At 39.5% G+C, this 27,749-nt stretch overlaps 1 protein-coding gene across 3 annotated transcripts in view; it reads left to right on the top strand.

Annotated features, from left to right (window-relative positions):
- Positions 1-27,749, top strand: part of EEFSEC (eukaryotic elongation factor, selenocysteine-tRNA specific) — a 121,115-nt gene that overhangs the window by 74,782 nt on the left and 18,584 nt on the right. For all 3 annotated transcript variants that reach the window (XM_038148798.1, XM_038148796.1, XM_038148797.1), the window contains exon 6: positions 5,913-6,069. In XM_038148798.1, the coding sequence (XP_038004726.1) occupies positions 5,913-6,069 (157 nt within the window). The remainder of the gene's footprint in view (positions 1-5,912; positions 6,070-27,749) is intronic.

Genomic DNA, 27,749 nt, shown 5'->3' on the forward strand with positions numbered 1-27,749 from the left:
CCTTTACTCAGAAAGGCAGAGAAAGGAAAATGTTTTTTGGATATAAGAAACATAGGCTGGTGAGAGATGGGACAAGCATCTGAAAACCAAGTTAATGGATATGTGGAGAAGTTAATGTGATGGCTTCCATTAAAACAGCAGTAATGAGTTGTGAAGGTGAAGGCTTCTAGTGCTGGAGGGAGTTGCAGAAAGAAAAGTCTTTATGCTGCTGTAAGTAAGCTCTTGAGGAAAAGCTGTAACTGACCAAAGAATTCTTTCTTTGTACCAAGTGGTTCAGCTAGTTCTCAGTAACCAGCTATAAGCTAGAAGTCTTTGTAGAGTCAAAAAAGCTGGAAATTTGATCATTGGTGTTATCCTCTCAGTTCCTTTCTCCTTCACCCTTTTTGTGGCCTCATGTACCATCATTTTCTCAATGCATGAAATCTTGTTTTAAAAGAGAACAGGAATTTGCAGCCTCAAAAATATTCCCATTTCTGACACAGAAATGGAAAGTGCTTGAAACTGTTTTCTAGAAATAAATGAGCTGTCACTGATCATGATGAAGATGTCTCAAGTGTACTTTTTCTGACGTACAAAAAAGTAATAAAAATGCTTTGTATTTTCAGTATTAGTCACAGGTTCTTTTTGTTCTTTTTTCTATCCTGTTGTTTTTCTGCTTTAGTTCCAATGAACCTTTTATGAGTTTGCTCAGAATAATCCTTAGGCCTTTAAAAGAATTTCTTTTTAAACTCATATAGCTTTTTATTAAATCAAAAAAGGTTATTCCTTCTCTTTCTTATTATCTTTTCTAGTATTTAATATTCAGTGCTTTTACTTTGTCTTAAGCCTTTACTTATTTCCCTCTCATACTGGCATCACTTTGTTTCCTCGTGTGTTTCTGTTCTGATCCTTTTTTTTTTCCTACGGATACATTAAGAGATGAGAGTTATTTGCTCTCAAAATATGTGTGATGGTTTGTTGGAAAGGGTGTTCAGGTGACAGTCATTTCTGAATTATCCTAAAAAGAAGGGTTGTTTAACAGGCTGGACAGTAAAACTTGCCGTCCTGCTCTAAGGGGCATCCTGGAGTTGTTTTTCCTTGGAATTAATACTATGGTTTGCACTGAATTCCAACACATAACGTGAACTGTGGTTCTGCAAACAGTCTCAGGCAGGGTAAGTACTGAAGAGATGAGGAGTGCAAGTTGGTTATTTTTTTTATGCTAACTTCTTGGTTTCAGCACAAGGGTTATGTGCCAGAGATGCACATACTTCACCTACGGTTATAAAGCACTGTTTACTTTTTTTTTGTGCAAACACAAAAGCCAAGTGGGAAGGGATATTTCATAAACTCAGTGCTATTGTGTCCTCTGGTCTAAGCCATAAAACAAGAGTAACAGAGACATTCCCTTTGAACTTGAAATCCTTTTCTAAGCTGCTGATCTAACCTAAGAGAGAGGGGGAGGCTATACCAGCCAGAAAATTTCTCTTCTGGGTATTTTTCCCATCCTGCCCCTTTTCTTTTTTAAATGTCCTTAAGTGAGTTTGATACTGCACCTCTGCCCATAAATTTAAAAAAATATTATCGTAATGTAGGTCAGTGAACTGAAACGCCACTGTACACCATGGGGGATTAAAGTCAGAGAGGCAGCCCTCTCCCACTCCTACTAGGTCATATGACAATATAAACAAGAAATGCAAGGAGCCTTCAGTTTTTTCTTGCCCTAATCCTTTGTTTATGCAGCACTTAAACTGACTTTTGGGGTCGTCTCTGTCTGGCATTAAAGCCCTAAAGCTTTTTGAAGTTTCCCTGAAGTTAATAAAATTAGTCTGCCCTCATTGCTAGGCCCCTTGCTGCTGCTTCAGAGCAGACTGCGGATCCCTTACTGTCTTTGTGGCGTTTGGCTTTGTAAGTTCATAATATTTTATACCAAAAGAAAGAGTGTTTGAGAGGAAAGCAGAAAGCTCTCCCGAAAGGCTGTTCAGCTAATAGACAAAGTGATTGCCATTGTAGATGTTCTGAGAACTCAAAGGGGATTAACTTAAAATCCCGCGATTGGAGGTAAATTGCTGGTAAAGTAATTGGAAGTGTTGAGTTTCAGTTAGAGAGAACAACATGCATTTCTTTCCCTTTTTACAAAGCAAAGCTAAACCAAAAATATAATTTTTCTTTTTCTTTTATTATTTTCTAATGTAGTCTTAAAGTTGAGAAAATGAGCTTTCCTTCATAGCAATTCTCTGCTACACTCATTTATTTTAATGCAAAGACTGATCCAGTTATCTTAGTTCCTGTTAGGACAGGCATTCTCTAGTTATTTTGTCTTTGTCAGGGATAAATTGGTGATAGGCTCACCGGAGGGCATGGATGGCACAGGATGGGGGGTGTGTAGTATTTAGTGTGTGAGACAGAGACTTTGGGTCATAGAGGTTTTATTCCAAACAGCCAGTCAGGCAAGTCACTGATCACTTACTATCTCAGCACCACTAAAGTGGTTTTGTTTCTAATGGCCTGTAGAGATGTCCAAGGAATCATCATGATACCTACAGAGCTTGTTCATTGGTTAAAGGAGGGAATTTTTTTTAAACAAGTTGAGTTAAGAACTGGCTGGGTGGCTGGCCCAGAGAGTGGTGGTGAATGGTGCTGCATTCAGCTGGCAGCCAGGCACCAGTGGTGCCCCTCAGGGGTCTGTGCTGCGGCCAGCTCTGTTTAATGTTTTCATTGGTAAATTTGCAGATGACACTAAGCTGGGAGCACATGTCCGTCTGTTGGAAGGTAGGAGGGTTCTGCAGAGAGACCTGGAATGGTTGGATGGATGGGCAGAGTCCAAGAAGAAGAAGATGAAGATGAAGTTTAATCAGTCCAAGTGCCCAGTCCTGCATTTTGGCCACAATAACCCCCTGCAACGTTACAGGCTGGGGACACTGTGGCTGGACAGTGCCAAGACAGAAAGGGACCTGGGGGTGCTGGTCAACAGCGGACTGAACATGAGCCAGCAGTGTGCCCTGGTGGCCAAGAAGGCCAATGGCTCCTGGCCTGGATCAGGAATGGTGTGGCCAGCAGGAGCAGGGAGGTCATTCTGCCCCTGTACATGGCACAGGTGAGGCTGCACCTTGAGTGCTGTGTCCAGTTCTGGCCCCTCAGTTTGGGAAGGACATTGAGAGGCTGGAGCGTGTCCAGAGGAGGCAATGAGGCTGGAGAGGGGCTGGGAACACAAACCCTGTGAGAAACGACTGAGGGAGCTGGGGTTGTTCAGCTTGGAGAAAAGGAGACTCAGATGTGACCTTATCACTCTGTACAACTCCCTGAAAGGTGGCTGTAGTCAGGTGGGGTTGGTCTCTTTCTCCAGGCAGCACTGACAGAACCAGAGGACACAGCCTTAAGCTGCACCAAGGGACATTTAGGTTGGATATTAGGAAAACATTTTTTACAGAAAGGGTGGTAAAGCACTGGAATAGTCTTCCCCAGGGAGGTGGTGGAATCACCATCCCTGGATGTGTTTAAAAAAAAGACTGGATGTGGCACATGGTGCCATGCTTTAGTTGAGGTGGTGTTAGGGCAGGGGGTGGACTCGATCTTAGAAGGTCTCTTCCAGCCTTGTGATTCTGTGACCATTAGAGTGAAAAGAACAGTGCAGCTGGAGTCCTTGGTTATTCTCCTATACTGAATGTACAAGAGCAAACCCTAAAAAGCACCTTTCTTTATAAAAGGTAAGGGTTTTTTAATTCAAAGGTTTTAAGTGAGTGTGGCATAACTGAATGCTGATAGAGTTTGTTTCTGTTCTAATACTCAATTAAAGGTTATCATTGCTGGTTTACTCTAAGGTACTTTATGCCTGTAACACTTGTTCACAGAAGTCAAAGGAGTTTTTTCTGACAGCCTTGCTGGGGAGGCTCTAAACTGAGCCATGCTAGCCTAGTATGATTCCTCATCCTATAATTCCATTTTTAATTAAGTTAAAGATAACTTTGAAGTGCTCTTGGAAAAATAAAAGATGTTTAGAAAGATGTTGGCCTTTAAATTTGGCTTCCTGTGCCAATTGAGGGATAACTGCAAAAAGAATAGATATATTAGAGATCCTCCCCGGAGCATATTGTACCATCTGTATTTCAAACACAGGGTGAAGAAACAGCAGCCAGCAGTGGACAAGAGGGATGAACAGTTTTGAAATTCTTGTTTTAGGAATAAAAGATTTATAGGATGAAGTAACATTCTAATTTCTCCAGCCACTGTAACTGGAAAAAAATTTAGGTTTTGAGAATGTAAGTGCCTCTTCAGGCTGGAATTAACAGCTTCTTTTTCTTCTAGTCTAGCCAAAGAAAGGCAAGTGTGCCTGAAAGCTTATCTCCCCTCTCAACCTCCACCTATTATCAGGGGCTCTAGGAAAAGACATTATTCAGTTTTGCATTTAAGCCAGAATGTTGCTGAGCAGTGATACTGCCATCAGTGGTTCTCGAGCTATTTTGAAGCAGTGGGAGAGGACAAACACAACAAAAAAAACCCATAAATGTGTCCTTTTGGGGAAAGATGAGGAGTTTGGGCAGTGAGTGTTGTTGAGGCATCTGAGTATTTCTGCCTACAGCCTTGGCTGCACCCAGCCCAGAGCAGAGCTGCCTGTCCTGTTGTCATCTCCACGTGACAGAAGCAAGAAGGGCTGTAGATATTTCTCATCCTGCACCTGGTCTGGGACTGGGAGAGGTCCTGCCAGTGCTCTCTAATACTGCACAGCCCTTTCAAGACTGTTTATAGGTGAGCAAGTAAGTTCTGTTTAAAATAAAACAAAAATGAAATTTCTGATGCTAGATTTATTACCATCCTGAGATTGGCATTAAAATGGAGGCATATACATTTAACAAAATAATAACAATCCTAGGGATTTGAGTCTGTATATGCATTATATTTTATGGAGGAGGCTTCAGGGAAGGACAGCTGCTTAATAAACCAGCAGTATTTTGAGTAATCAATATTTTGAGTTCTTTTAAACGGAGTAAAGGGGAGTGTTCAGAACTGATTGCAATTCTTTACTGTTCTAAGTCACTTTGGTCTTTGCAACCCTTAGGTGTAGCTAAAAATGGTTCCTGAGATGTGAAGAAGAGCTGCAACTTTTACCACGTAAAATAATCTTGGAAAGATTGAAGTAATATCCCCATATTTATTCTGATAGATAAATGTTCTTTCTGCATCTACAAGGTAGAGTAACTGCAGGCGTTGGGTGTACGAGGATATTCACACCTACAGGATTAGGCTCACTTGACTGCACCTTAGACTTTGTAATGCCTAAGGGAGGGTTGTTTATCTTGCCTTACCCACCAACCTCACTGCCTCTTGTTCCTGATAGCTTAATTAACAATTCAGCTTGGAATGGTTCTTCCCACTGGGTTACAAACCTTGAAATTAAAATTGGATACAGTGGTCATAAGGCTCTTGGTTTAACAAATCAATATGTATGTAAAGGTGAGTAAAAGGCTCTATTTAGAAGCTGTGTCATTTCTTTGGAAGTGTAGCTGTTGGAATGCAGGTCTGGAGCTAAGAGAAAGAATGTTTATGTCAGTGATAATGTGCTTAGCTGTAGAATAAATAATGGAATAAACTTTTTGTCAGCATAGGTACTTCAGTGACTTTCATGGAAAGGTTTCAAAGCAGAAAAAATATTTTAATTAACTAATCTTTTCAGCATGTTCTGATGTAGGTTTTATTCTTCTTATATTTTGATAAAGGAGGTAGAAGCAGAAATGTGTTAGCTCATAAAAATCTTCTATGGTTTTAAACACAAATTGCCTTAAACTCAGCAGTTTAGATCACTCGCCCAGAGTTTTGCTCATTCGGGGATAAATGTCAAAAGTGGAGTGGTAGAAATTGCCAAACTTAACATATAACATGGATAATTTCTTGTCATTTTAGCTTGTGGAGTTATTAATCCCTATTTTTGTTTGCAGGTGATGGATGATTACAGCGTGATTGGTCGTTCATTGTTTAAAAAGGAAACAAACATCCAGATTTTTGTGGGTCTGAAAGTGAAACTATCTACAGGAGAAGATGGAATAATAGATGGTGGTTTTGGACAAAGTGGTAAATTCAAAATCCGAATTCCAGGTAGGTGTTAGCAGTTAACTAATAACAATCTATGTCCAGTGTAGAGGAACTTTCCATAATGCAAGGTGAGGTGCTACCAGTCATCTCGTGAAGTTTTGAAATCAACTCACACCCAGTTGGAGCAGTGATCTGGTGGGGATTGTTACCTCTTCTAATTCCATGATGGTTGCTGTGACTTACAGTGTGAGACTGCATGGCTTGAAGCCACATCCCCTGTGTCAACAAACTCAGGACTCAAAATGACTTCTTGCTAAGTGGCACTAACACAGAAATCATGCTGTGCCCGGAGAGGTTTGTGGTAATCTCTCCTCTCTTAATGTATGTATAATTTGCACCAGAGCCCTTCTGAACAAATAAAAGAAAGCAAACCTGCAATAATTTTTACCTGTAGCTGCTTATTAAATATAGTATATTGGATGCAAGTTCCTTAAATTGGCTCTGTTCTGCATGTTATTACCTAACTTGCCTTCAAGCAAAAACTGCTTGATAAATGGGGTTTTGGACATCTTGAGAGTTTTTTTATTGCTTATGTCTCTTTGTTTTATAATATTATATATGACTGTATTTTTCATCCTTGGTGAATTACAGAAAGGATTTATGACTCCTTAGGTTAGAGCATGGGAAATTATGGATGCTAGAGTTTATAAGTGTCATTTACTGGGGTTTTTTTCCTCCTTCTTTTAAGGCAGGATCGTAGTTCTGAGCCTTTTCAAAAGGCAGTAATAGGTGTTGCATTTAACTCAGATTTCCGGATAAGATTTTTAAAGATACCAGGCAGTACTTTTGTATTTCTGTTGTCTTCAGCCCATTTGTCACTAGTTAATCCCCCACCCTCTTAGGGAGATGAGCAAGATTGCTTCCGTTGAACAAGTGGAGAAAAGAAATTACAGTGTTCTATGGCAGCAAACAGTCAACATAGCCATTGATCTTCAGAGAAAGGTGAAGTTTCCTGATTCTTGCAGAAGATGGACTATCTTTCCTTTTAATTTAGAGTGTGATGTAACTGCTCTAATTTTGACCCTCTGCAAGTTTCCTTTCTTCTTCCTATTACAGGATAGTTTCTGACTATATAAAATATCTCATGTGCTCTATCTTAGCTGTACTTCTAGTTTTGTAACCAAATGCTAGATTTTACAAATAGGTCTGAGAGCCTAAATTGCAAGCACACTTCACATTTAAAGAAAAAGGTTGCAGCAGATATGTGTTTGCTTTTAGTTTTCTGGTATAGAAAAGATTGTGGGAATTCCTTACGTATCTTTAGGAAGGTGATGAAATGATGCATAGATGACTTAAGAGCTGAAAAGCTGAAAATCAAGATGGTGTCTTGCTTAAAACTGCAATTATGTAATGTTCTTCGTAACTTTTCTCTCCCAGACACAAAAATCTGATGAACAAAAAGAACAGGAGGATGGCATTTACATTGCCATTTCTACATTTTTGGGTGGAGGAAATGGTTCTTCCTGGAACAGAGAGAAGCCTTATAACGAGTCTCTGGCACCCTTGTGGATTTAAGCAGGAACTGTAATTGTGAACCAGCAGTTACATTAAGAAAATTGTATATAGATTTAGATAATGGCATTTTGCTCTGTCCCTTTAAGCTAGTGGGAAGAAATGATACCTTTCACCAAGGTGTTCAGTATCTAATCTTGGTTACACTCATCAGATGTTCAACAGCAGACCTTGAAACAGAGGACCCTTTATGGTTTATTCTTTCAATGAGAAGAATATGTGGCAGAATGCTAGAATTTAATACCTCTCTAAAGTAGGCAGAATAATACAACTTAGTTTGCTTTGCTTTAGTCTGGGTCAAACTTAGGTGCTCTTGTTGTCTGGAAAGAAAAGGCAGTAAGTTAAATTAAGTCAGGTTGAGGGTATCAAGGAAAAGAAGCACAGAATTTGAAAGAGCCTAAAAACCTGTCTCTTTAAGAGTTGCAGAGGTTTGTGTGTAGGGGGAGGGCCATTGCTGTGATACTGCTTGAGTCAACTGCAGTTCACATTCCTTTGTTAGATCAGTGTTGCTTTTTTAATGTGTCTGCACCCTGTTTGTGAGTTGGGTTTTTTTTTTAATTTAACTGATCAGACTTCTTTCTCCCTTACCCCCACCCCATTCTTCATCCTTGCCTCCTCTCATGCAGTCTCTTACTTTTTTTTTTTTTTTTGGGTAGACCTTTTCTAAAATTTTTCTGAAGTTATTTTTCTGTGACTCCTTCAGAAATGTTATCAGGGTGTGGGAGGGGAGGAAAGGAAATGTCCAGGTTGAAAACTGCCTTGTACTGCCTCAGCCTGGCAGTCCATCAGTCCTCTCATATTTAAAACCAGTCAACCCCTAGGACTGAGTTAGCCTGTTCAACTGGTTGACCTGATGATAGCTGGTGGCTGGTTCTAGAAACAAACCTCTCCATGGCAGTAAAATTCCAAGATGTGTCAGAGATTTGTGTCCTGACTACTAAAGGTGATAAGAGACCATGGCACATCTTAGGGTGCTGCGTGGTCCCACTGGTATCAACAACACCCTCTCACATGGGCAAGTGTTGAGCTCCCCAGGTGTTCTTCCACACTCTCTTGGAAATGGCTTGTGTTTGCTATGGATCAGCCTGGGAACTTTGTCTTATGTCATCTGTGGGCTGAAACTTGGCAGATCTCAATTGGGAATGGCAGAACATGGATCTGTTTCTTACTCTGGCACTGCTTGTGTGCAGCAATAAGTCAGATACATCTCTCTGCTCTTCTGCTTTGTGAAACGGGGATAATTGCTATCCATTCTGGAAAAAACCCCAAATAATGAAATTCCTGATTTAGATTTATTCCAGGCTTAGAACATTAATATTTCTTGAAAAGACATAATTATCTTTCTTTAGAGTACAAAAAGCACATCTAGAGTACAGCATGCAATTGGAAGTTCCTCAGTTGCTGAAAGATGTCAGTACTTTGGAAGAAGTTCAGGGAAGAGCAGCAAGAATGCTGGAGAGGCTGAAGGAATTGATTTATGAGGGAAAGAAGATGAAAAGAAATGCATGAAACTTGGATAAACCATGTCTAAGTGGGAGATATTATTATCCAAAGTATTTGAAGAACATAATGGAGAAGAGTCCCTTAGGGTGGTCCAAGGAGGTGGAAGCAAAGCTTAATAACGTGAAATAAAGCAAAATGTAACTTGGCTATTGAGAGATGTTATTTAGCAGAAATGTCTTGCACTGCCAGATCATCTTTGCAGATGAAGATGTATTACAGTTTGACAATATTTTTGTGTAGTTTGCCTGGATGTTTGCTAGTGCAGGGTAAAACAGGCAGGTAGTAGGATGGTGGGTGGAAGTACAATTTATTTTTCAGCTCACTTCTCTCTTTGTGTCCAGGCATGCTTTTATTGCTTGAATGACAAGGTATAACCTTTCTAGAATGTTTGCAGCAGCATCTAAAAGAAACAAAAAAGTATTTGCTGGCAGATCTGCTGTTCTGTAGGACTCAGTTGTGGAGCTGCTCGTGCTTTAACTGAAGGCCAAGTTTCAAGGCCTGTTAATTGACAGGATGACACTTCCTTTCCAGACTGATTGCATGATCAAATGCATAAAAAGGGGGACATAATCTCCAAACTCACAAGAGAGTTTTGTGTAGTTTAACAAGCTGCTTAAAAAGCAAAGGGGTTTGAAAGGCAATTTAAACTACACTGCTTTTAAAGTTATACTTTGTGTGGATGAGGGAGCAGCTACTGATGGGGCGCTGCTTGCTGAGGTGGGTGATATGTGGCAGCTGTTTTAGTTGTAAATGGAACACTGTACAGGGCAAATGAGTGAGAAGTATTGTTCAAGAACAAGTTTGGGGAGGCAAGGACTGTATGTCGAAGTGTCTTATTCTAAAGAAGATAAAAGCCAACAATGACATTCTTTGGAAAATGCTTATTTCAACATACCTTGCACCAAGGAATGTTGTGCCAGTTGATAAGACATTTAGAGGAAAGTTCAGCAAATCATTTGAATAACCTAGTGCTAATTGTGGGTTTTATTTAACTATCTGTCACCCAAGAACTGACCCTGTAAAACTGTGCTTGGTTTGCAAAATCATGATCTGTTGCTGTGTATCTTGACATTCTAAAAGATTGACTTTAGACATGCCCATTTCTTTGGTTTTGGCTCATTGCATTTGTCATGTGCTTGATTATTGTAAAACATAGCAACTTTTAAAATCTAATTGGAGCATGTGTGATATCTCAGGCATGGTTCACTTTCCTTTCTGTCTTTCTGTCTAATTTCTAGTGAAGTGTTCATCCTTTCTGAGGCACTGCAATGCGTCTAACTGCCATTCTCCTCTTTTTGACTAAAAATTGCTGTACGTGACTTAAAGAGTTACCTTATTTCTTAATGTGAAAGAAGCAGTGCATATCTAGCACTCCTAAGACCTGAACACATTTCTCAATTGAGCAAATTTAAATGTAATAAAAGACACTTTTCATAAGAAGAGATAAAAATGAGAATATTGGAGTACAAGCTTTGGGGCTTCTCTGTTCTTTTTAGCCATACAGGATAACAGGAGTTTTAACTTTCTTGAAACAAGTGAAAACAAACTGGTTTATGACTTTGCCTTTTGTTGCCAGTAACTTTTTGCCTTGCACTTGAGAGAACAAGTCCATTTCACTGTTTCCACTGCTTGTCAGGGTAAGAGGGATTGAACATGCCATAAAAGTCTGTTCTGAAGTGACAGCACAGATCTTCTCCCTCACCCGGGACACAGCACCTCTGGGATCCTGCAGTGTTGGATAACGTGACATACAGTGGTCAGAATTCAGCAAAGTGTCTTATTCTTGAGAATTCCATGTATTCTTCCATGTGAAATTAAGGGTAGAAATACAAAATATGTTTCCCCCTCAGCATATTTAGGATTTGGTGCATCTTTGGTGGTTTTGTATTTTGCCACTTTTTTCATTGGATGAGATCCCCCACTGGCTTGCAAAGTACTGAATGACATAGTGGGAGAGCTATGATGTAAGAGCTGTGCATGAACAGCACTACTCTGCATGATTTCAATTCCAGTTAAAAACTGAGGGTTTAAAAGTGCAATTCAACTTTTTTTCAGTATTTTTAAGGATTCCACTTAAACGAGGAAGTTGACTGGAGGTTAAATAGCATGAGGGAAATTAAAGTGATGTGAAGATTGAAAAATAAAAAGTAACATAATTTGTGTATCACATTGTCTTTTGTAACTTCCTCCTTAAGAGCTACCTTAATTGTATTCTTTTTTGATATTTGATTTTTTTTCATTACTATTCAAGGCATATGTCACTTTGTTCAGGTAGGTCTCAGCACTCCAAGGTGGCTGGCATTTGGGGAATATTACTTTCAGGGCTTTGGGTTTTTCCTAGCAATTGTAGGAGACAAGCTTTAAATGGTTGACTGTAGTTAATGTCATATTCCCAACTCTGTGATTTGGAGGACACTCCTTACTGACATCAGTAGGAATGGGGCAGCCTAAACCTTTTCATTGCACTGAGAATAATTAACCATCCTGTCACTGAGCAGCATACCTTTTTTGTGGGAGATCTTGACATTTGGAATTCTTTGCTTGTGTTGCATTAGAATAGGATAATCTTCTCTTAGGCCAAATGGAATTTAGGCACACATTTAATGTCCTTGTTTTCCCAGCCTGGCTTCTGTTTTAATAAAGGAAAATAAAAAATTGTTGGCTGTAAGGGTCTGGTGGGTTGCCATCCCTGTCAGTATCAGGTGAGGCTGAGCAGGATTTCAGTCAAGAGGAAAAACAAAAGCCCAAGGGCAAAGAAATCTGTGTAGCTGTGTTTTATTTAAAAGCTGGAGATTAGCTCTGCTTGTTCTTTCACAGTCTCTTTTCCCCTACCCTCTAAACCAAACAAAACCTAAAATCCTTAAGGGGTACTTCAGGCATAAATCTCCTTCTGTCCTTTTTGTGAAAGTTGGCTGGTGTAGTATGGACAGAGGCTGGGAGACGATCATTGCCAGAGAGGCATCACTTCCTTGTATGATCCCCTCTTGAGCAGATTAAACTGTAGTGATGTGGAAGTCCTGGTGACCACATAGGAACAAGGAATTTGTACTGCATTTACACAAAAAGGTTGGCCTGAAGGAATGGAGCCTACTTTTGAGTGGTGACATCATGTGAGCCCATATTGACCTTTGAAGCTGAATAACCAGATTTATCGACCTTAGAGAGTTCTTCTGGAATCAAAGTCAAAATTTGTGTACATTCCTTCTGAATGAAAACAGAAGTCAAGGAAATAACTTACTAACTGCCTGTCTGCCTCATTCATGACAGAATTGGGAGATCCTGGTCTCATGTGCAATGACAGAGCTGCAGGATGGAATCTCTGAACTGAGAGCTCTGAAGGGGGAATGTGTTGATAATGAGTCTGGTTTCACAGGTCATTGCACACTGGAGCAGGTGCTGCTCCCAGGGCAGGTTATGACTCTTTGCATTTGAAGTTTCCATTGGAGTATCTGTCCAGCAAGTTGTTTTTCTGGCATCAAGCAGACATGGACTATGGAATTATCAGGCATCAGGTAATGTAGCAGCATTGGAGTGTGTCTGCAAGAAAAGAGTCCAGCTCCTGTGTAAGCCCTTGTGTTGGGTACAATATGGGCTATACAGTGATCCTCTGGGTCACTGAAAAGAGTGAGAGGGAGCCTTTTATTTCACTGCCACCCACCCTTTCTATTCCTGTGCAAGAGGAGCTTAATGGAAGTGTCATGAGTGCAACAGAAGAAACATTGGTAGTTCTGCACCACATGATGTAACTGCAGTGTTTCTTTCCTACAGCCCTCATCGCACCAGTGACCGCCTCACTCCCCTCGAGGGCAGGGCTATTGGTGGCTTTCAGGAAACTTTCTATTGCTCTCTGACCAGCCCTGCTGTGGCACTAAAGAGCAATGTGTTCTGAGCCCTTTTTGCTTCCCTGAGTAGCAAAGCACCTCACACTTGCACAAGTGTGAGCTCAGCCCCAAGGCAAACTGAGCTTTCACTCTGGGCTTTGCTGCCTCCTGGGTTAGTGTTCAGTTTGTTTCTGTACGACTCAGTAGAGCATGTTTTTCTGAGCTTACTCTTTGTATGTGGAAAGCAGTAAGGATGTAGGTGCTGCCTCAGTCTATAAAGAAAATTATCTTGAAAAAACAAGGTGGTGAAGTTAAGCATTTAGAACTTCAGATATAGAAAAAATTATCTTGATTAGCTCTCCATTGTGAGATTTATTATGATGCCAGGTCTAATTCAGTGATTGCACTCCCCACGCTGACACACTCAAGGAACTTTGCTGGTTTTGGTGATGCTTTGTAACTGACCTGTTGTCCTGTACTGAGGGATTTTTTTTCTCCACAGTGAGTAATCAACTCCTTTATTTTTTGCATTTTACTGGAGTCCTGCTGTAAATATGAAATCAATTATTTGTGCTATTTATGGAAAAAATCCTATTAAGAAAAGAAAAAGAATTCCAACAGATGGGATTTGTTTGACCATAGGGTATCTTAACTTCTACAGATTCTACCACTTGGGGAAGAAAAAATTACACAACCCACAACCAAAAGAAACCCCACTTAGTAATTACTTGCATACGTTTTTTTTTTTTAATACTTGCTTCCAATCTCCATTGAGCCTCCCTTCACTTTGACTAAGTTTTTGCTGATGCTCTCACCTCTCTCCTCTTTGCTTCTGTTCTTTATTCATCTGCTACTGCATCCCCTGCCCATCTTTCTTGGTCCCTGAAGTTGGATGCCAGTGACAGCTTGGTTTGCCCTCAAATATTTCTACCAGCATTTTCAGGCTTCTGTAGGGATGTGCAAGGTAGAGGTGATTTTTGCTGATCGGTGGATGTTCTAGTGCTGCAATATTGTGAGCTCTTGAAAGGAAGAGCTGAAGGGAAAATCCAGTCTAGCTCTGTGCCTGAGATTGCCCTCTGCAGATGGAGGCCTTTGGGAATTGAGCTGCCAAAATAGTCTGCTCCAAGTGCATTCTAATTAAGTTTCCTTTTTTGCCTCCAAGAACAGCAACTGTTTTACTGGTTATCCTGAAGTTTCAAATCCCTGTTGTAAAATAAAAAGATGCTATAATAGAATTTATTTATCTTAATTTGAGGATAAAATCAGGATCTGATAGTGTGGGAAGAACTTGGGAGACAACTGTGGGTTTTTACAAGTATTTTTGAAGCTGAGCAGTTGTTGTTTCAATTGGCAGTGACATTGGTAGTCAGCTGTCCAAAGTACTCATGATAGTAAGCCCCCAAAGAATGATTTTCCTTTTATTAAAAGAAAAAAAAAATCTGTAAAGATTGGTTTTTTTCTTAGATAAACTCAGGTCATATATAAGATTCTCCTAAGCCACAAGAGCTAGATACATAAATTAAACAAACTGAGATTTGCACTCAGTTGCATGTTTTTAGGATCTGGGATTTCAAAAGAGGTGCACTTATCTTGAGATTTGTGGTAAAACTGAGAGCTGGAAATGCTGCTGTGTGTAATAACCTTACTTCTGTGTAGGGTCTCTTGTGGTCGTAAGTCTTTCCAGTTAATCCAGGCTTTGTTATTTTGGGGGAATGTAGTTATTGTGGAAAGTTGCATTCCCTGAGAGAAAATAAGCATCTTGCACATTTAGGACTGTTAGTTTGCTGGATTTTGAATAATTATAACAGTAGCTGTAAGCTCTTGGAGCCATTGCCCAGTCCAGCTCCCTGGCAGGGCATGTCTGCAGTGGATGTGGCCAAAGAGGCTGCTCCATTTGCCTGTATTTGTTCTGTGCTTGCATTTGCCATCACATCACCCTTAACTTCCTTGGGCACCATTTCCAAATTATCTAACACCTCTTGGCTCCTTGCTGCTGTTATGTAAACTGCCTGTTGGGCTGTTGTGAGTCACGTGCTTAGGAAATCCTTTGTTCAATGGGCTCCTTTACTCAAGGTTACCTTTTGGAAGAAAAAAAGGAGGAAGAAATCTAGCATGTGGGTGGGAGGCAAAATTAAGTATTCAAAATGAGACACTGAGCAAGTTTATTTCCCCTATAAAAGAAATCTTACCCTGTTTGCATATGTGATGGTTCCATAAACACACAATTTCAGAATAGAACCATATTTGGGTTTTTAAATTTTTGCTGTATTTTTATTTTGGAAATTTTTCATTTTAAAGTGGATATGCCTTGCACAAGTCACTACAACCCAGTTGTCCTGTTTCTTACAGACCAAATTCTTCATTTAATTTTGACTTCACTGGGTTTATGCTGCTGAAGTTGCAAACAGTTTGGATTAGAACATGACGTGGAACAACATGATTGCTCTTACTTTCATGAAATAGTACAGAAGTTTAATGTACCACACATCCTGCAAACAAGAGCAGGATGCATGTGCTACCTTCTGTCTGTTTTTTGTTGTTGTCATTTTTAGGTGTTTCATTTTGCAAATTCAGTACACACTGTAATTTCAAATGTGAAAACTTTTTTTTTCTTGAAAAAGAGTGAGTTTTATTATGTGTCTATACAGTTTGGCTGAGCAACCTTACAGCATCAAAAATAATAATTTGGTAATACCTTGTATCTCCTAGAACAAATGGGAATACATATATATTTTTTATTTTTTTTTAAACTTAGTTCTCATATACTTGTGCTTTGCAAGTTTGGGATGCTTCAGTGAGTGCCTTGGAAAAATGTGCAGAAGGAACAAAATACAGTTTCTTCTGAAGAGTTACAAAACATCATAAAAATGTCTATTGGGTTTGCTAGTGCTCATTTGAGCATTGTCCTTCTGGGAAGGAAGTGTCCTTTTTCTTGCTGAGGGCTTGGCTGATGTCAGTACAGCTAAATGTGAGGGATTCAGCTACATGGCCAAACTGCCCAAATATGGGACTTTTTAAAGTGATCCTTAAATTCTCCAAAAAATATGCAGGAGATATCCACAATTTATAGTTGCTTCTTCTGATGTTTTAGGTGGATTTTACTTTGAAGGGTTTTTTGGTGAGAGATGACTGAAGTGCTCTCTAGACAGGTGGACCAAGGGTTTCTGGATGAGCTGGTCAGGAGGAGCTTGCTCTGTCCTATTTGTAGTGGGCAACTTTCTAGAAGAGCCCACTTCTTTTTGTAGAGAAAGGAAGTGGAAGCCATGAATCCAAATTTTGTGTTCCCAGGTTTGTAGTTTATTTATACAATACCAAAGAAGGAATTCTTTCCTTCATCTTTATTTCTGCTTTCTTGTGTGCAAAACGGGATGCTAGTTTTTGGATGTTACAGTTCTCACTCACAGCTTGGCAGTATTTGGGTGGAAAATACTTAGGTTACAAGCCTTTACATAACTTTGATCTTCTTAAGTCTCCACAAGGGTCACTCATGCATTCAGGTTGCCCCCTTGCCATGAAATTTCTCTCCCTTTCTGTAAACTGTTTGTGCTCGTTTACTTGATTTTGATCGTTCATCCCCTGGGCCTTTCACCTTCCCTTTCCACCAGTGTTTGTTCTGATAGCTTTTTGAAGTCTGAGTAAAAACATACACCACGGGGGCTTCCTGGAGGCATAGAGCTTTGTGGTTTGCAAATTGTAGAGTATTTGAAGTATTGACTCGCAACAGTGGCCAGTGCACAGTGTATGAGAACTGCTGTGTGACAAGGACGTTAACCTTGAGAGCCTGATCCATGTTTTGAGTTTGGGGACAAAAAAAATAGTTGTTCTTAATAGTGTGCATTGATTTTAAGGAAGTCTGTGTAAAGCAGTCTTTGGTTTGTGTTTTCACAAAGGAATTTGAGTGTTTAATAAAGAATAGGAAATAACTGGAGCTTCAATAGACCTGTTTTCATAGGGGGGGCTCTGCTGTAATGTGATTTTGTATAATGTTATACATAAGCAACAAAAGCATTTCCTGCCCATAGCTACAGTGTTATTGCATTTAAAAGAAAATTGCAAAAAAACACTTTACAAAGTACTTAATAGATGGAATAAAAGTTATAGGAAAAGTAGAGAAGATCATCACCTTGCTTAGAAAAGTCTTTCTTGTGATATCTGAAGTTGTAACTTCAATCCCAAGAGCTCCATATTGCATGCTTTTGCGCTATGGGTTTTATGATAATATTTTTTTAAACCTCTGAGCCCTCAATTCCTCACCACTTTCCCCTCATCCCCCTCAACTATTCCAGATTAGCAAATCAAGACAATTAGGTGGTTCAGAAAACCTGTTCTTTTCTATTACAAATGATGAGTTACCCAGTTTGATTTTTTTGATGTTTTACCCTAATCCATTTCTACTCTCCCCTTCCCGCTCAATTCTTTCTGTGTTTGGCCACTTGCCTTTTGTCACTTCTGCAGCCCCTTCCCCTGATCTTTCCCACACAACCCAGAGCAGCCTCTGCTGCTTTTTAGGATATTTATTAAAGGGATATATATATATATATATATATATATATGTGTGTGTGTGTATGTATAGAGATGTGTGAATGTGTGTGTGTGTGCGTGCATATATATATATATATATATGCATGCAGAATCCTGAACCAAGAAGAGGGACCTGTGCCATCCCTTTGATTGCTTTGTTGTTCCATCCTAAACTGTCATCGTATGTAAATGAAAATCACTCTTTGTGTGGTGCAGGTTTTTTGCTTGGTGCACCTGAGGATTTTTAATTCAGTACAAGTTTGCTTCCAGGTATGTATTTATTCCTCAGTGCATTTGTTTACCTCAGTTTTCTGTCTGTGAAAGAACAGTTCACTCTCCCTAATATAGGCAGTTGATGTATGGATGTGTTAGGCAAGGGGCTGTTTGCCTGCTGAAGTATCAGCTCATCAGGACTGGTGTTACAACATGAATGCAGCCTGAAGAATATGCATTTGTTTTCTTTATGATTGCAATGAATTATCTTCTCAAGCTCCCACAATGGTACCATGAGCTGTGCCAAGCAGCATGTGCCAGCCATAAGAGAAAGAAGATGTTTTTTGAGGACTGAAAATGTGCTGAAGAATGCAAGTTCCTGCTGACAGGAGAGCAGGCTGTATATCATGAACTGGGGATTTTCTTTTCATGGCTCATTACAATGGATTGTTCTCACAAGTACCTCCTCAGAAGATGTTCAAAGATTATAGTCCCTTTGGAGTTCATGTGGAAATTGATGCCTGCTTCCCCAATCCCAGACTTTTTTCCCCTAGTTTTTCTTCGTATTTTCCTTGTTATGCTCTGAAGTGAGTAATTTGAGGATGTAATGTAATTGGATTTAGTTGTGGGTTTTATTTTTCTGTCTTGAAATTGTGCACATTCAGAGAAAGATTGACTTATTCAGTAAATTATCAGTGTTTTTATTTTTTACTTGAAGTGAAATTTAAGCTTGGGTTTATTGACCCAGGCTCTCTGTTGAGCTACTCTTCCTTTTAAGAGAAGTTTAATATTTTTAAGAATATTTTTCCATTGACTAAGGCCAAATAGAATTTTTTTTAGAAAATACTGAAATATGTATATAATTTAATATTTGACAATTTATTCCTGTGAAAAATCAAATTAATTTCTCACATCTGTGAAAATACTACAACTTGACTATTTCTGTTCAGTTAATCATTGTGCAATTCACTAGTATTTAATCTTAAATATGTGATTAGATTTCAGAGTAAATGTGTGCTGGAGCAAAGCAGGAGTAAGTCTCTTTCAGAACTTATTTCTTATAAGCACAGGAAAAAAGTTTTATTTGGCATTTGGAAAAAATTATAGGTAGATTAACAACAGATTTTAAATGTTGTTTCTCTGTAAGATTTTGAGCTTTAATAAATACTGATTCTTGTAAGAAGACTATACTGTAGAGTCTTGCAAATGAGTTTAGTTGAATAACCTTATTTTCTGTAATCATTATAAAGAAAGGATGGATTTGTAGTATACAGAAATTGCTTTTCAGGTGGCTAAGAAATGAGGAATATCTTGTAAACATGGGGAAGGGTCTGTGTTAATCAGACTCAGAAGTTTCCTGGGTTTGCTTGCTGATGGTTGGGAATCTTCTGTTAAAGACCTGTTGATTGCCTCTGTATTTAAAGCTATTACTCTTAAAGATAAGATATTAAGATTTTGATTTCAGGACACACATACATGGATTATACACAGACTATGTGGAAGCACATTATGGATTCCCTGCTACTTTCAGGGAACCAGGTAGAATTGGGTTGGGGAGGAAAAGGAGGAAGAGACCATCTGTAAGCAAATTGATGGAGGGTATTTCAGTCCACCTCTGCCAATTATTTCTAATCGAAGCTGTCTGAGCCACTCTTAATACAATTTAGCTCTTGCCAGCCAGAAGGATTTTATTTATGGAACAGGGCCCGTTGAAACTTCCTCCGACCCTGGAGAAGCTGTGAATGGGAGAGAGCTGATCAAGCAGGCATGTCTGGCTAGCGTATGCATTTCTTTAATAAGGCAGGGATTGATGTCTTCTGCAGTTCAGGGGTTAGATAAACAGCAGTCCCTCGGTTCAAGGCTCTCCATGTTCAGTTGTTTGTTTATACGGATCTCAGAAGGTTAGCTTAGCCTTCTTGACATCCCCAGGGAGCTTTCCTGACCATGCTGTAACCTCGTCTGCTCCAGAGCTGCTCAGGAGGTGTCGCATCGCCTTCTAGGAAAAGTACTGCCTGAGTGGAGTGTGCAGCTCAGACCTGGTCTCAAAGAAAGGTAGATGCAATCAGAGTGGTTGGAACACTGGGTCTGTCTTCAGGAACTCATAAATAATTTGCATGTGTAGCACATGTGACTACGGTGCTTTCATTCTGAGACTTGATGTTTGCACACAAAGATGCCTACAACTTGCAACTCAGCCCTTACTGATTGCACTTCTGAGAAATCAGTGACATACATGACTGATTTCACCAGAACTCTGAGGTTGTCTTACTAATTTCTGCTTCTATTGACTTGCAGTGGTAGCCCATTAAATTGAATGGGATAAACCCCAAATAAATAAGTAGCTATGTTAATAATTTTTTTATTTTAAAAAATTAGTGATGGCTACATGTTGAACAATACTGGGAGTTAAAGCATGCATCTAATTATGCTCATTTCCATAGCTATTCTGTCCCAATTTTCTTCCTCCACAGAGGAGGATGATGATGGTCACATCACAGAAAGGAATGGTATAAATTCATCTCGGTCTTATTGCAGTGCAATTCTGATGAGCAGAGTTGTTCTGGAATTTAAGGATGGCTTTGCTCAGGGTTAGAAGTGTGCTTTATCACATGTGGGACTGGCTGATTTTAAAATGTGACATGTTACAAAGTTGGCTTAAATCCCAGAATTTGTTGAATTAGTTTTTGCTGATTTGATGTCTGGTTATTCATGCTTCATTTTTCTGCAGCAGCTTCAGTCTGTAGCTGTGCAGACCCAAACAGACATCAATAAACTGGCTGCACACCTACAGCACAGCTTGTGAAATATCCTCTCGTACAGATGGGGAAACTGAGGTACAAACATGGGCTGTTAATGGCCATTGGACATTTCTGAGAGAGCAGAGATCTGTACAAACTCTTCCTGTCTTATAACCCCCAGTGTTGTGCTGCTTGACCTGCAATGTCTTCATTTCCTTGAGATCAGTTTGTGCACTCCTAGAGCTTCTCAGGAAACCTGAACTTTGTCTGGTGTTCTCAAGTAGGACGATGCTCTTAAAGTACCCTGTCCTGTAGAAGTCCATATGGATGGCATCCCAGCTGGAAGGTGTTCAGAGTGGGGAGGAGGTCACTTCCATGCTGGCTGAGGTTTCAAAGTGCCAAAATACGAACATCTTGTCGCTTTTAAATAATGTGTGGGGTCTGACTTCAATGCTGGGTTTCGTATTTAATCAGTATTAATATGATAACAGGAATGTGGCAACTGAAGCGAACACAAAGATTATCTTCTTAGCCAAATGCATCCATTAGCTAGGAAATATAGGTTTCTATTAAATGAAGCGGACAGATGGAGTATTGGAGGTGACTGAGAACAGGAGGGGGAGGGGGCTAAGAGGTGAAAGTTGAGGTTTAGAAAATCTCTATAAAAATAAAAACAAACCATCCATCTTGATGGCTGGCGTTTTACCCTCCCGTTGCACTTTCAGGATGGTGCTCCGATTCCTATCAAGAACATTATGCTGAAATTTAATCTAACAGAGCACTTACTCCTGCCAAACTCTGGCTCAGCAACTGCTCCACGCCCCCAGAAAGAAGTGGCCAACAAAGCTTCAAATACAGGACAGTGTTGTGCCATCTTCAGAAAAGCTGCTACTTTGAGATCCCAGGGGAAGACAGATTGCATCTTGTCCCTCTAGTTTGTTGGGGTTTTTTTAATTTTTGTTGGGGAAACAAAATCATGTTCCAGCATTTCAGAGCAGTTGGAAAGTAAATTATTCATCTCTTTGTGTGTATGCATAGGAACCCTGATCTCATAACTGCTGTAACAATGTTTATAACCAGTGTTTGAAACCAAGGTTATAATAGTATAAATAATTTTAGATAATGCAGATAACAAGAAGAAAATAATATAATTAGAATTTTACAAGGTGGACAATTCACTAAGATAGATGGAGTAACACAATACATTAAAAAAAATAAATCTGTAACAGCACAAACATGACACTGGTGACAGGAAACATCTGCATTGCCAACCATCCCTGGGCTGGCCACAGCCTCACATCTGCACCCCCAGCCTGGGAGCTGTGTGTGCTCCATTGTATGAGTGCACATCAGACCCTCTGTTCTGCCACAGAGGTTTGGGTTATTTTCTTTGGGCATTTCATTTTGGTTTTAAGTCTATAAGCATTTTACTTGGAAATGAAATTGAAGAAACCATGTAGGATGGTGCTGTTTAGAAAGAGTGGACTAAGTGTGAACAAACTGTAGTTCAGTTTTTTTGAAAGCTGTTTTGGATTGGACCTAATTATTGTCATGGCAAATTCTGCATCTGACCAGTGAGAGTCTGCTTGGCTGCAAAAAATTTTTCATTGTTTCTTCTTATCTTTCATCCTATTTTGATTTTGCTGCCAGTGATTATTCCTCCCCTGGATTTTGAGCAATTTGCCAAGCTTCCTCTGGCTGAGCTTTGTGTAGAGTTTTAGATTTGATGGTAGGGAATGGGAGAGGAAAAAATATGTGGCAGGAGGAAGGAGCAGCATCACTCTTCTGTCTGGTGTTCCAGACTTCACACAGTTTTGTTAAATGAATTTTATGTTCTTTTACTTGAATTCACTCTTTTTGTCTGCATTACTTCTGCTTGATTTTTCTCTAAAGCCTTTAGGTCTTAGCAAAAATGGGACTCATGGAAAGTCCAGAGTGGACTTTTCTGAATCCTCTACACTTTGCCCACTGTCCATCTCTAAGCCAGTGCCAAACTAACAGTGACTGGTTCATTTGAGCTGCACAAATCAAATGTTACTGCCATCTCTGGATCCAAGAAGAGTTCAGAAATCAAACTTTAAAACCAGATTGGGTTTGTATTTTCCCATTGTCCATGGTGTTCCTTGTTCATATATACTGATTTCCTTCCTCAGCCTGCAGTGAGTCGCAGGAAGGAGAGAAGATCCCAGGGAAGCTGTGCAGGGCTGGCTGATGGTGCAGAGATGCTGGTGTTGGCTGGGCAGGACCCTGCTCCCAGCAGGGAGGTGTGTGCTCTGCTGGCTTCATGGGAGGGTGCAGGAGGTGCAGAGCCATTTTTCAGGCTGTCTGTCATTCCTGCTTGGGAACCTGACACATGGGCCTAACTTTCTTGCTTGCATTGTTTTTTTAGGAGAGAGGGAGGTGACTGAGCAGCTAGCCCCTTGACAGGGCAGTTTTAAAACATTCATAAAACTTTTATTGGGCTGCCACCCTTACAGATAAATATTTTCTGAGTTTATGGGTTTATTTTAAGGATTGAAGTTTAATAGCAGCTTTGTAGCCCTGTGTGTCCCCAAAATAGCCTTTTGGCAAGCCCCATCTCTGGAAGCTGCCATGCTTTTCTAGGTCTTTGGAGTTTCTTCATCACTAAATTATTACCCTTTTGCCTCCCTCCAGCTTTGTCTGACTAAATGTGACCAACTGTTAAGTCTTTCCCCTTCCCCCAAGCCTTGCTGAAAGCTGATGCTGTGTACCCAAATTTGGTCATCATAAAAGGAGAAAGATTACAGTAGTTATAAATTAATTTCTTTTATTAAATTTGGTTTGTTAAACCTGTTTTATACGAGTCTTGCTTATCAGTCTTTTCTTAATGCTGCATGTGATTTGAAGATGGTACAGGCTGGTGGCATTTCAGACGTGTACTGGCACTTTCCAGGCACTTTCTCAATGTGCTTCCATAAATATAAAAGCTTTGCAGCTCATCTCAGCATTAAGTGGGGAAACTAGTGGGCTTGCAGCCAAGGCTATACAAAGGAATGCTGTATATAGTCCTTGGAGGAAGATGGAGCTGCAGTTTGAGCATCCCTGACATTTGATTTCACTGTGTCCAAAGAGGTTTCATGGACTTCAGAATGGGCTTTTGCTCAGCACTGACTCGAGACAATGTGGGCATTTTGGCTGCCCTGGGAGAGCCATGTATGATCCCCATGTGTTCCAGCTCCTGGGAATGAATGTTTTTAGCACCTGGAGCACTACTACATGTTATGGTTTCTTTATATGCCAGGACAGTTGCTGAGCTCCCTTCTTTTCTTACCAGAGACAGTTGTAATACCTAGAAAGAAGGTGTGGGATTTCTTTTCTGGTTTGCTCAGCTGTCTTTTATGACATTGCTTTCAATGACTGATTTCCTGAACAGCAAACTGCTGGCACATGATATTATATCATGGCATTTTTTTGTCTAATCCCTGGTTTTTTGGGGGTGTCTTTTTCTGCACAGGAAACCCTTTTCCAGCATATGTGATTGTTGGTCCCTCAGAAATACTCAGAAAAGTGCCATGAGTAGGAAACAAAGGTTGGGTTCAGGGGTACTTGTGAAGGAGCAGTCTGTAGAACTGACAAAGATAAAATCAGAGCTTCAGGACAACTGAAGAGATTAAAATAGACTTTACCTCCCTTAAGAGGGTCACTTGGTCCTAACAGACATGGGAAAAAAAAAAAAAAACCACAAAAAACTAAAACAACGCACTTGCTTTACTTTGGGTGAGGTTGACAATTTATATAGTCAGGGAACTCCCTTTTCCAGACCAGTCACAGTTCAGCAATACATTTGCTGTTGATTTTTTTTTCTTCTAAAAATAGGAATATCTATTTTTGTACAAAATAGTGCCCTGAGACTTTTGTTTCTGTATTTCCATGACTTCTGGTCAGCACATCTTGGGGCTTGTCCTAAGAATGGAGCTGATGTAATAATAATGGTTTTCATCATAGCCATCTGATTTGTTGCTTAGAATATAAAACTGTTTACTTTTGCAGGACTGTTTCTCTGCTAGTTTTACACTGATGAATAAAAAAACCCATGGGAGTCAAGAAAGTTATGTAAAATTTAATTCAAACAGCTTATATGCTCTAATAACCCACCAATATGTGCCTACAAGCAAAGAGCCACATATTTTTTTCTTTTTTTTTTTTTCCAGGAGACTGTTCAGTTCTGGCAATGTGCACATTATATGCAGAGTTCTTGTCCAGCAAAATTCTGGGCAAAGCTGGACAGTTTGAATTTTTGTATATTCGCATGAGAATTTTATTGCTCTATCCATAATGTAAATATGAGTATAATGGATTGTAACTGTTTCAAGTCCTTTCCCTGACATTTGGTAGTGGTAGCCCTCAGATAGTGCTTCCTCATATCAGATGGATTTCATTCTTTTTTTCCTCTAGAAAGCTATGGAGCAGAGATGTAGAGATATAAGTTGCCAGCAAATTTATGGCAGTACAGTGAAGAAGACTCTGGAGTTTTGGTTTAGCACCAGAATAAGTTCATCTCCTGGAGATTTTGCAGTGTGTTGTCTTTCAGATTAGTTATTGGGTCAGCCAGAAGCCTGTTGGCATTGACTGTTGGTAAATTTCTTTCTTAATTGCTTGTCATAATAGGGGTTTTTGATCCACTGCATTAATTCTCTATTGAGGATTAATCTTCAGAAGAAAACTGGATGTTGTCTAATTCATAAGCGCTGCAAATGCATCTGGCAAGGTAACCAAAGGTGTGCTTTAAGGAAATATCCTGTCTTAAACTGAGATGTTCTCTGGGTGATCTAATAATTTTCCACAATTATGTATACATCTTATGGTTGTAAGGACACAAATAGATCAAGTGTTTAGCAAATACAACTTATTAGTTTTGGGTTTTTTTCACTCGTTCTTTCTGGTACATTTTGGTTGTGTTGTGAGAGGACTTAAGGTTTTTGGTTTGTTGGTTTGGGGTTTCTTTGCCAGCAGCATTGAAAGACCCACAGCTAAGCAAGCTGAGAGGTACTTGTGATTCTTATTTGACTTTTGAACTCTGTGTCTATGTTTTCTTTTGTTGTGGTTTAAATTTCACATCACTCAGAAGTTAATGCTTCTAAAGGATGTAATTTACCTTCAACACGATTCTTCTTGCTGGTGTATGAATGGCTCAAGCACTGTGGTTCTGATGGGAAAGTGTGAACTGCAGGCAAGAGTTCCTGCTGTGGAAACAGAAATAGTGAAACAAGGAACAAATATGGCTTCAGGGTAAAAAATACACTGCTCAAGTTTTGTTGTAAAATAATTAGCCTTCTGTGGAGGCGCAGAGACCATAGAAAAAGCACAGGAGCTGCTCAGTTGCCTGTGATTTGACTTAAAGTTTATGACCTTGAGTAATGTGCCTGCTCAACCACACTTAACAAAAGCATATTTGATGAAATGTTAAAGTCATGAATTATGCTCCATGGAAAGCCTTTTTTAAAATTTGTAAAATCAGAAATAAATCAACATCTTCAGACCTCAGCAGAGTTGTTTAAATATGGAATTAAAAGGAACAGGCTGTTTCATCAACAATGACACTTTGTAAACTTACACAGAATGTGTAGCTTTTCTTCAGGTTGAAAAAGGACTCTGTATTCCAAGGTATTGTATAAAGAACTGTAGCATTAGGAGCCCTGTTTTCTAAGTGGGGAAACTGAGACAGAGGTGAAATAATGTTGTGAGCTGATAGAAACCAAAGAAGCAAAACTGCCTAGGCCTGGGTTTCTCAATTTCTAATCTAAATGTCTGCCCATTAGGGCTGCAGAAATTTGAGAGCAAGTTGAGTGACAATTTGGAGGCTTCTTTAAGGCAGTATCTGTCCCTCTTTTTTCCTTGTTGTGAGCAACAGTTACTGGTTCAATCATCCTCTCATTTCAACCATCAAATGTATAGTTACTCCCAGTTTATACTTATAAAACAGATTTTACTTATGAGAGAATAAATGTGCTACCCCTGCTCACACAGCAGCTCTGGCTGGTGTCCCTTCCATAGAGCTGTCAGCCCAAAGCCTTGCATGGCATTGGGAGCCTGTTCTTCTCTCTTTTATTGTTTCATGAGTTTTATTTATGTGCTTTAGTGTAAGATATTGGAATTGTTATTAATGATTTCATTTGTTTGGGGATTTTTCTAAGTAGTTGGGTACTATGGTGTTGAAGCAAAAACAGAAAGTCTGTTTTCTTTGACTAAGTGTTAGGATCACTGTATAAAAATGAAAATACAGTTTCTGGTTTCTTGGAGAGCTTTTACCTTTTTTTTCACATATTGGGCATCACATCTGATGCTAAAGCACTGCATAAAACATCTTCGGAAACTGAAAATTTCCCTGTAAAGCTAGATGGATTTTTTTATTTTTTTTTAGCTCTCAAGAAAGTTTGAAATGCACAATAGCTCTGAACATTAAATTTTCACTTTGTCCCTTTTGAACTTTTGAAGAGAGACTAGCATTTTTTGGCATTGGTCAAGTAGTCTGGTCTTGATAGACTTGCCGTCTGTAGTGTCTTTGTATTAAGTGTTCCCCCTGGGGCTCCATCTTGTGTTTTAATTCCCAGTTTGTTGCTGATGTATGGGCTCTTCTGTTAAATAACTTTTATTTTCTATGCCATTATGCCTACATACTTTACATGATTTGTGTTGCATACAGAATGTTTTCCCCTTGTTGTGTTTGGAACTGGTTTGTAATAGGGTTACTGTTATGTAATTCTGGCTGAAAGTTAAAACTTCATTGACAAACACAAAGTGCTTGTTCTGTTTGAAAATTTGTATCTTACACTCATCATAAACTATTTATCCATTATGTGCTGGTTTTTATCGTTTAAATAAAAGAAACCACTATTTCATCCATGCTGCAACTTAGGAAGTATTAAAGATTCACTGGTATGTAGAGCACTTACTGCTGTGAACATAAGTGAAGAGCTTCTGTAAACAATTGATTCAAGATTTCAAAATAACACAAGTGCTGAGAAAACTGCTGCACTCAACTATACTGTCACATTTCCATGGATTAATGAGTTACTGTTTGTTATCTCAGTGATAGTGACTGTCTGAGTGCTCAAACCCCATCACAAATGGGCTATAAATTCATAACCTCAGATCTCTCTTTAAACCCCAGTGAAGATGTTTTGTGGTGACTGCGATGTGCTGAGGAGCATTTTGCAGTTACTGAAGCTCAGCTGATAGGCACTGACTTGCTTCTGTGTCTGAGCTGTAAAATGACAAATGGTTGAAAAATATATCCTTCGTGCCAAGATCAGAGATTTCTGCCTGCAATTGTAGAGTGCTTTAGAGCAATTCAAGAAGATATTCAGATGTTGGCTGGAGAGCACATTCATTCTTCCAAGTTGTGACTATTCCA

The sequence above is a fragment of the Motacilla alba genome, chromosome 12, assembly GCF_015832195.1.
Source record: "Motacilla alba alba isolate MOTALB_02 chromosome 12, Motacilla_alba_V1.0_pri, whole genome shotgun sequence".
Taxonomy (NCBI): domain Eukaryota; kingdom Metazoa; phylum Chordata; class Aves; order Passeriformes; family Motacillidae; genus Motacilla; species Motacilla alba.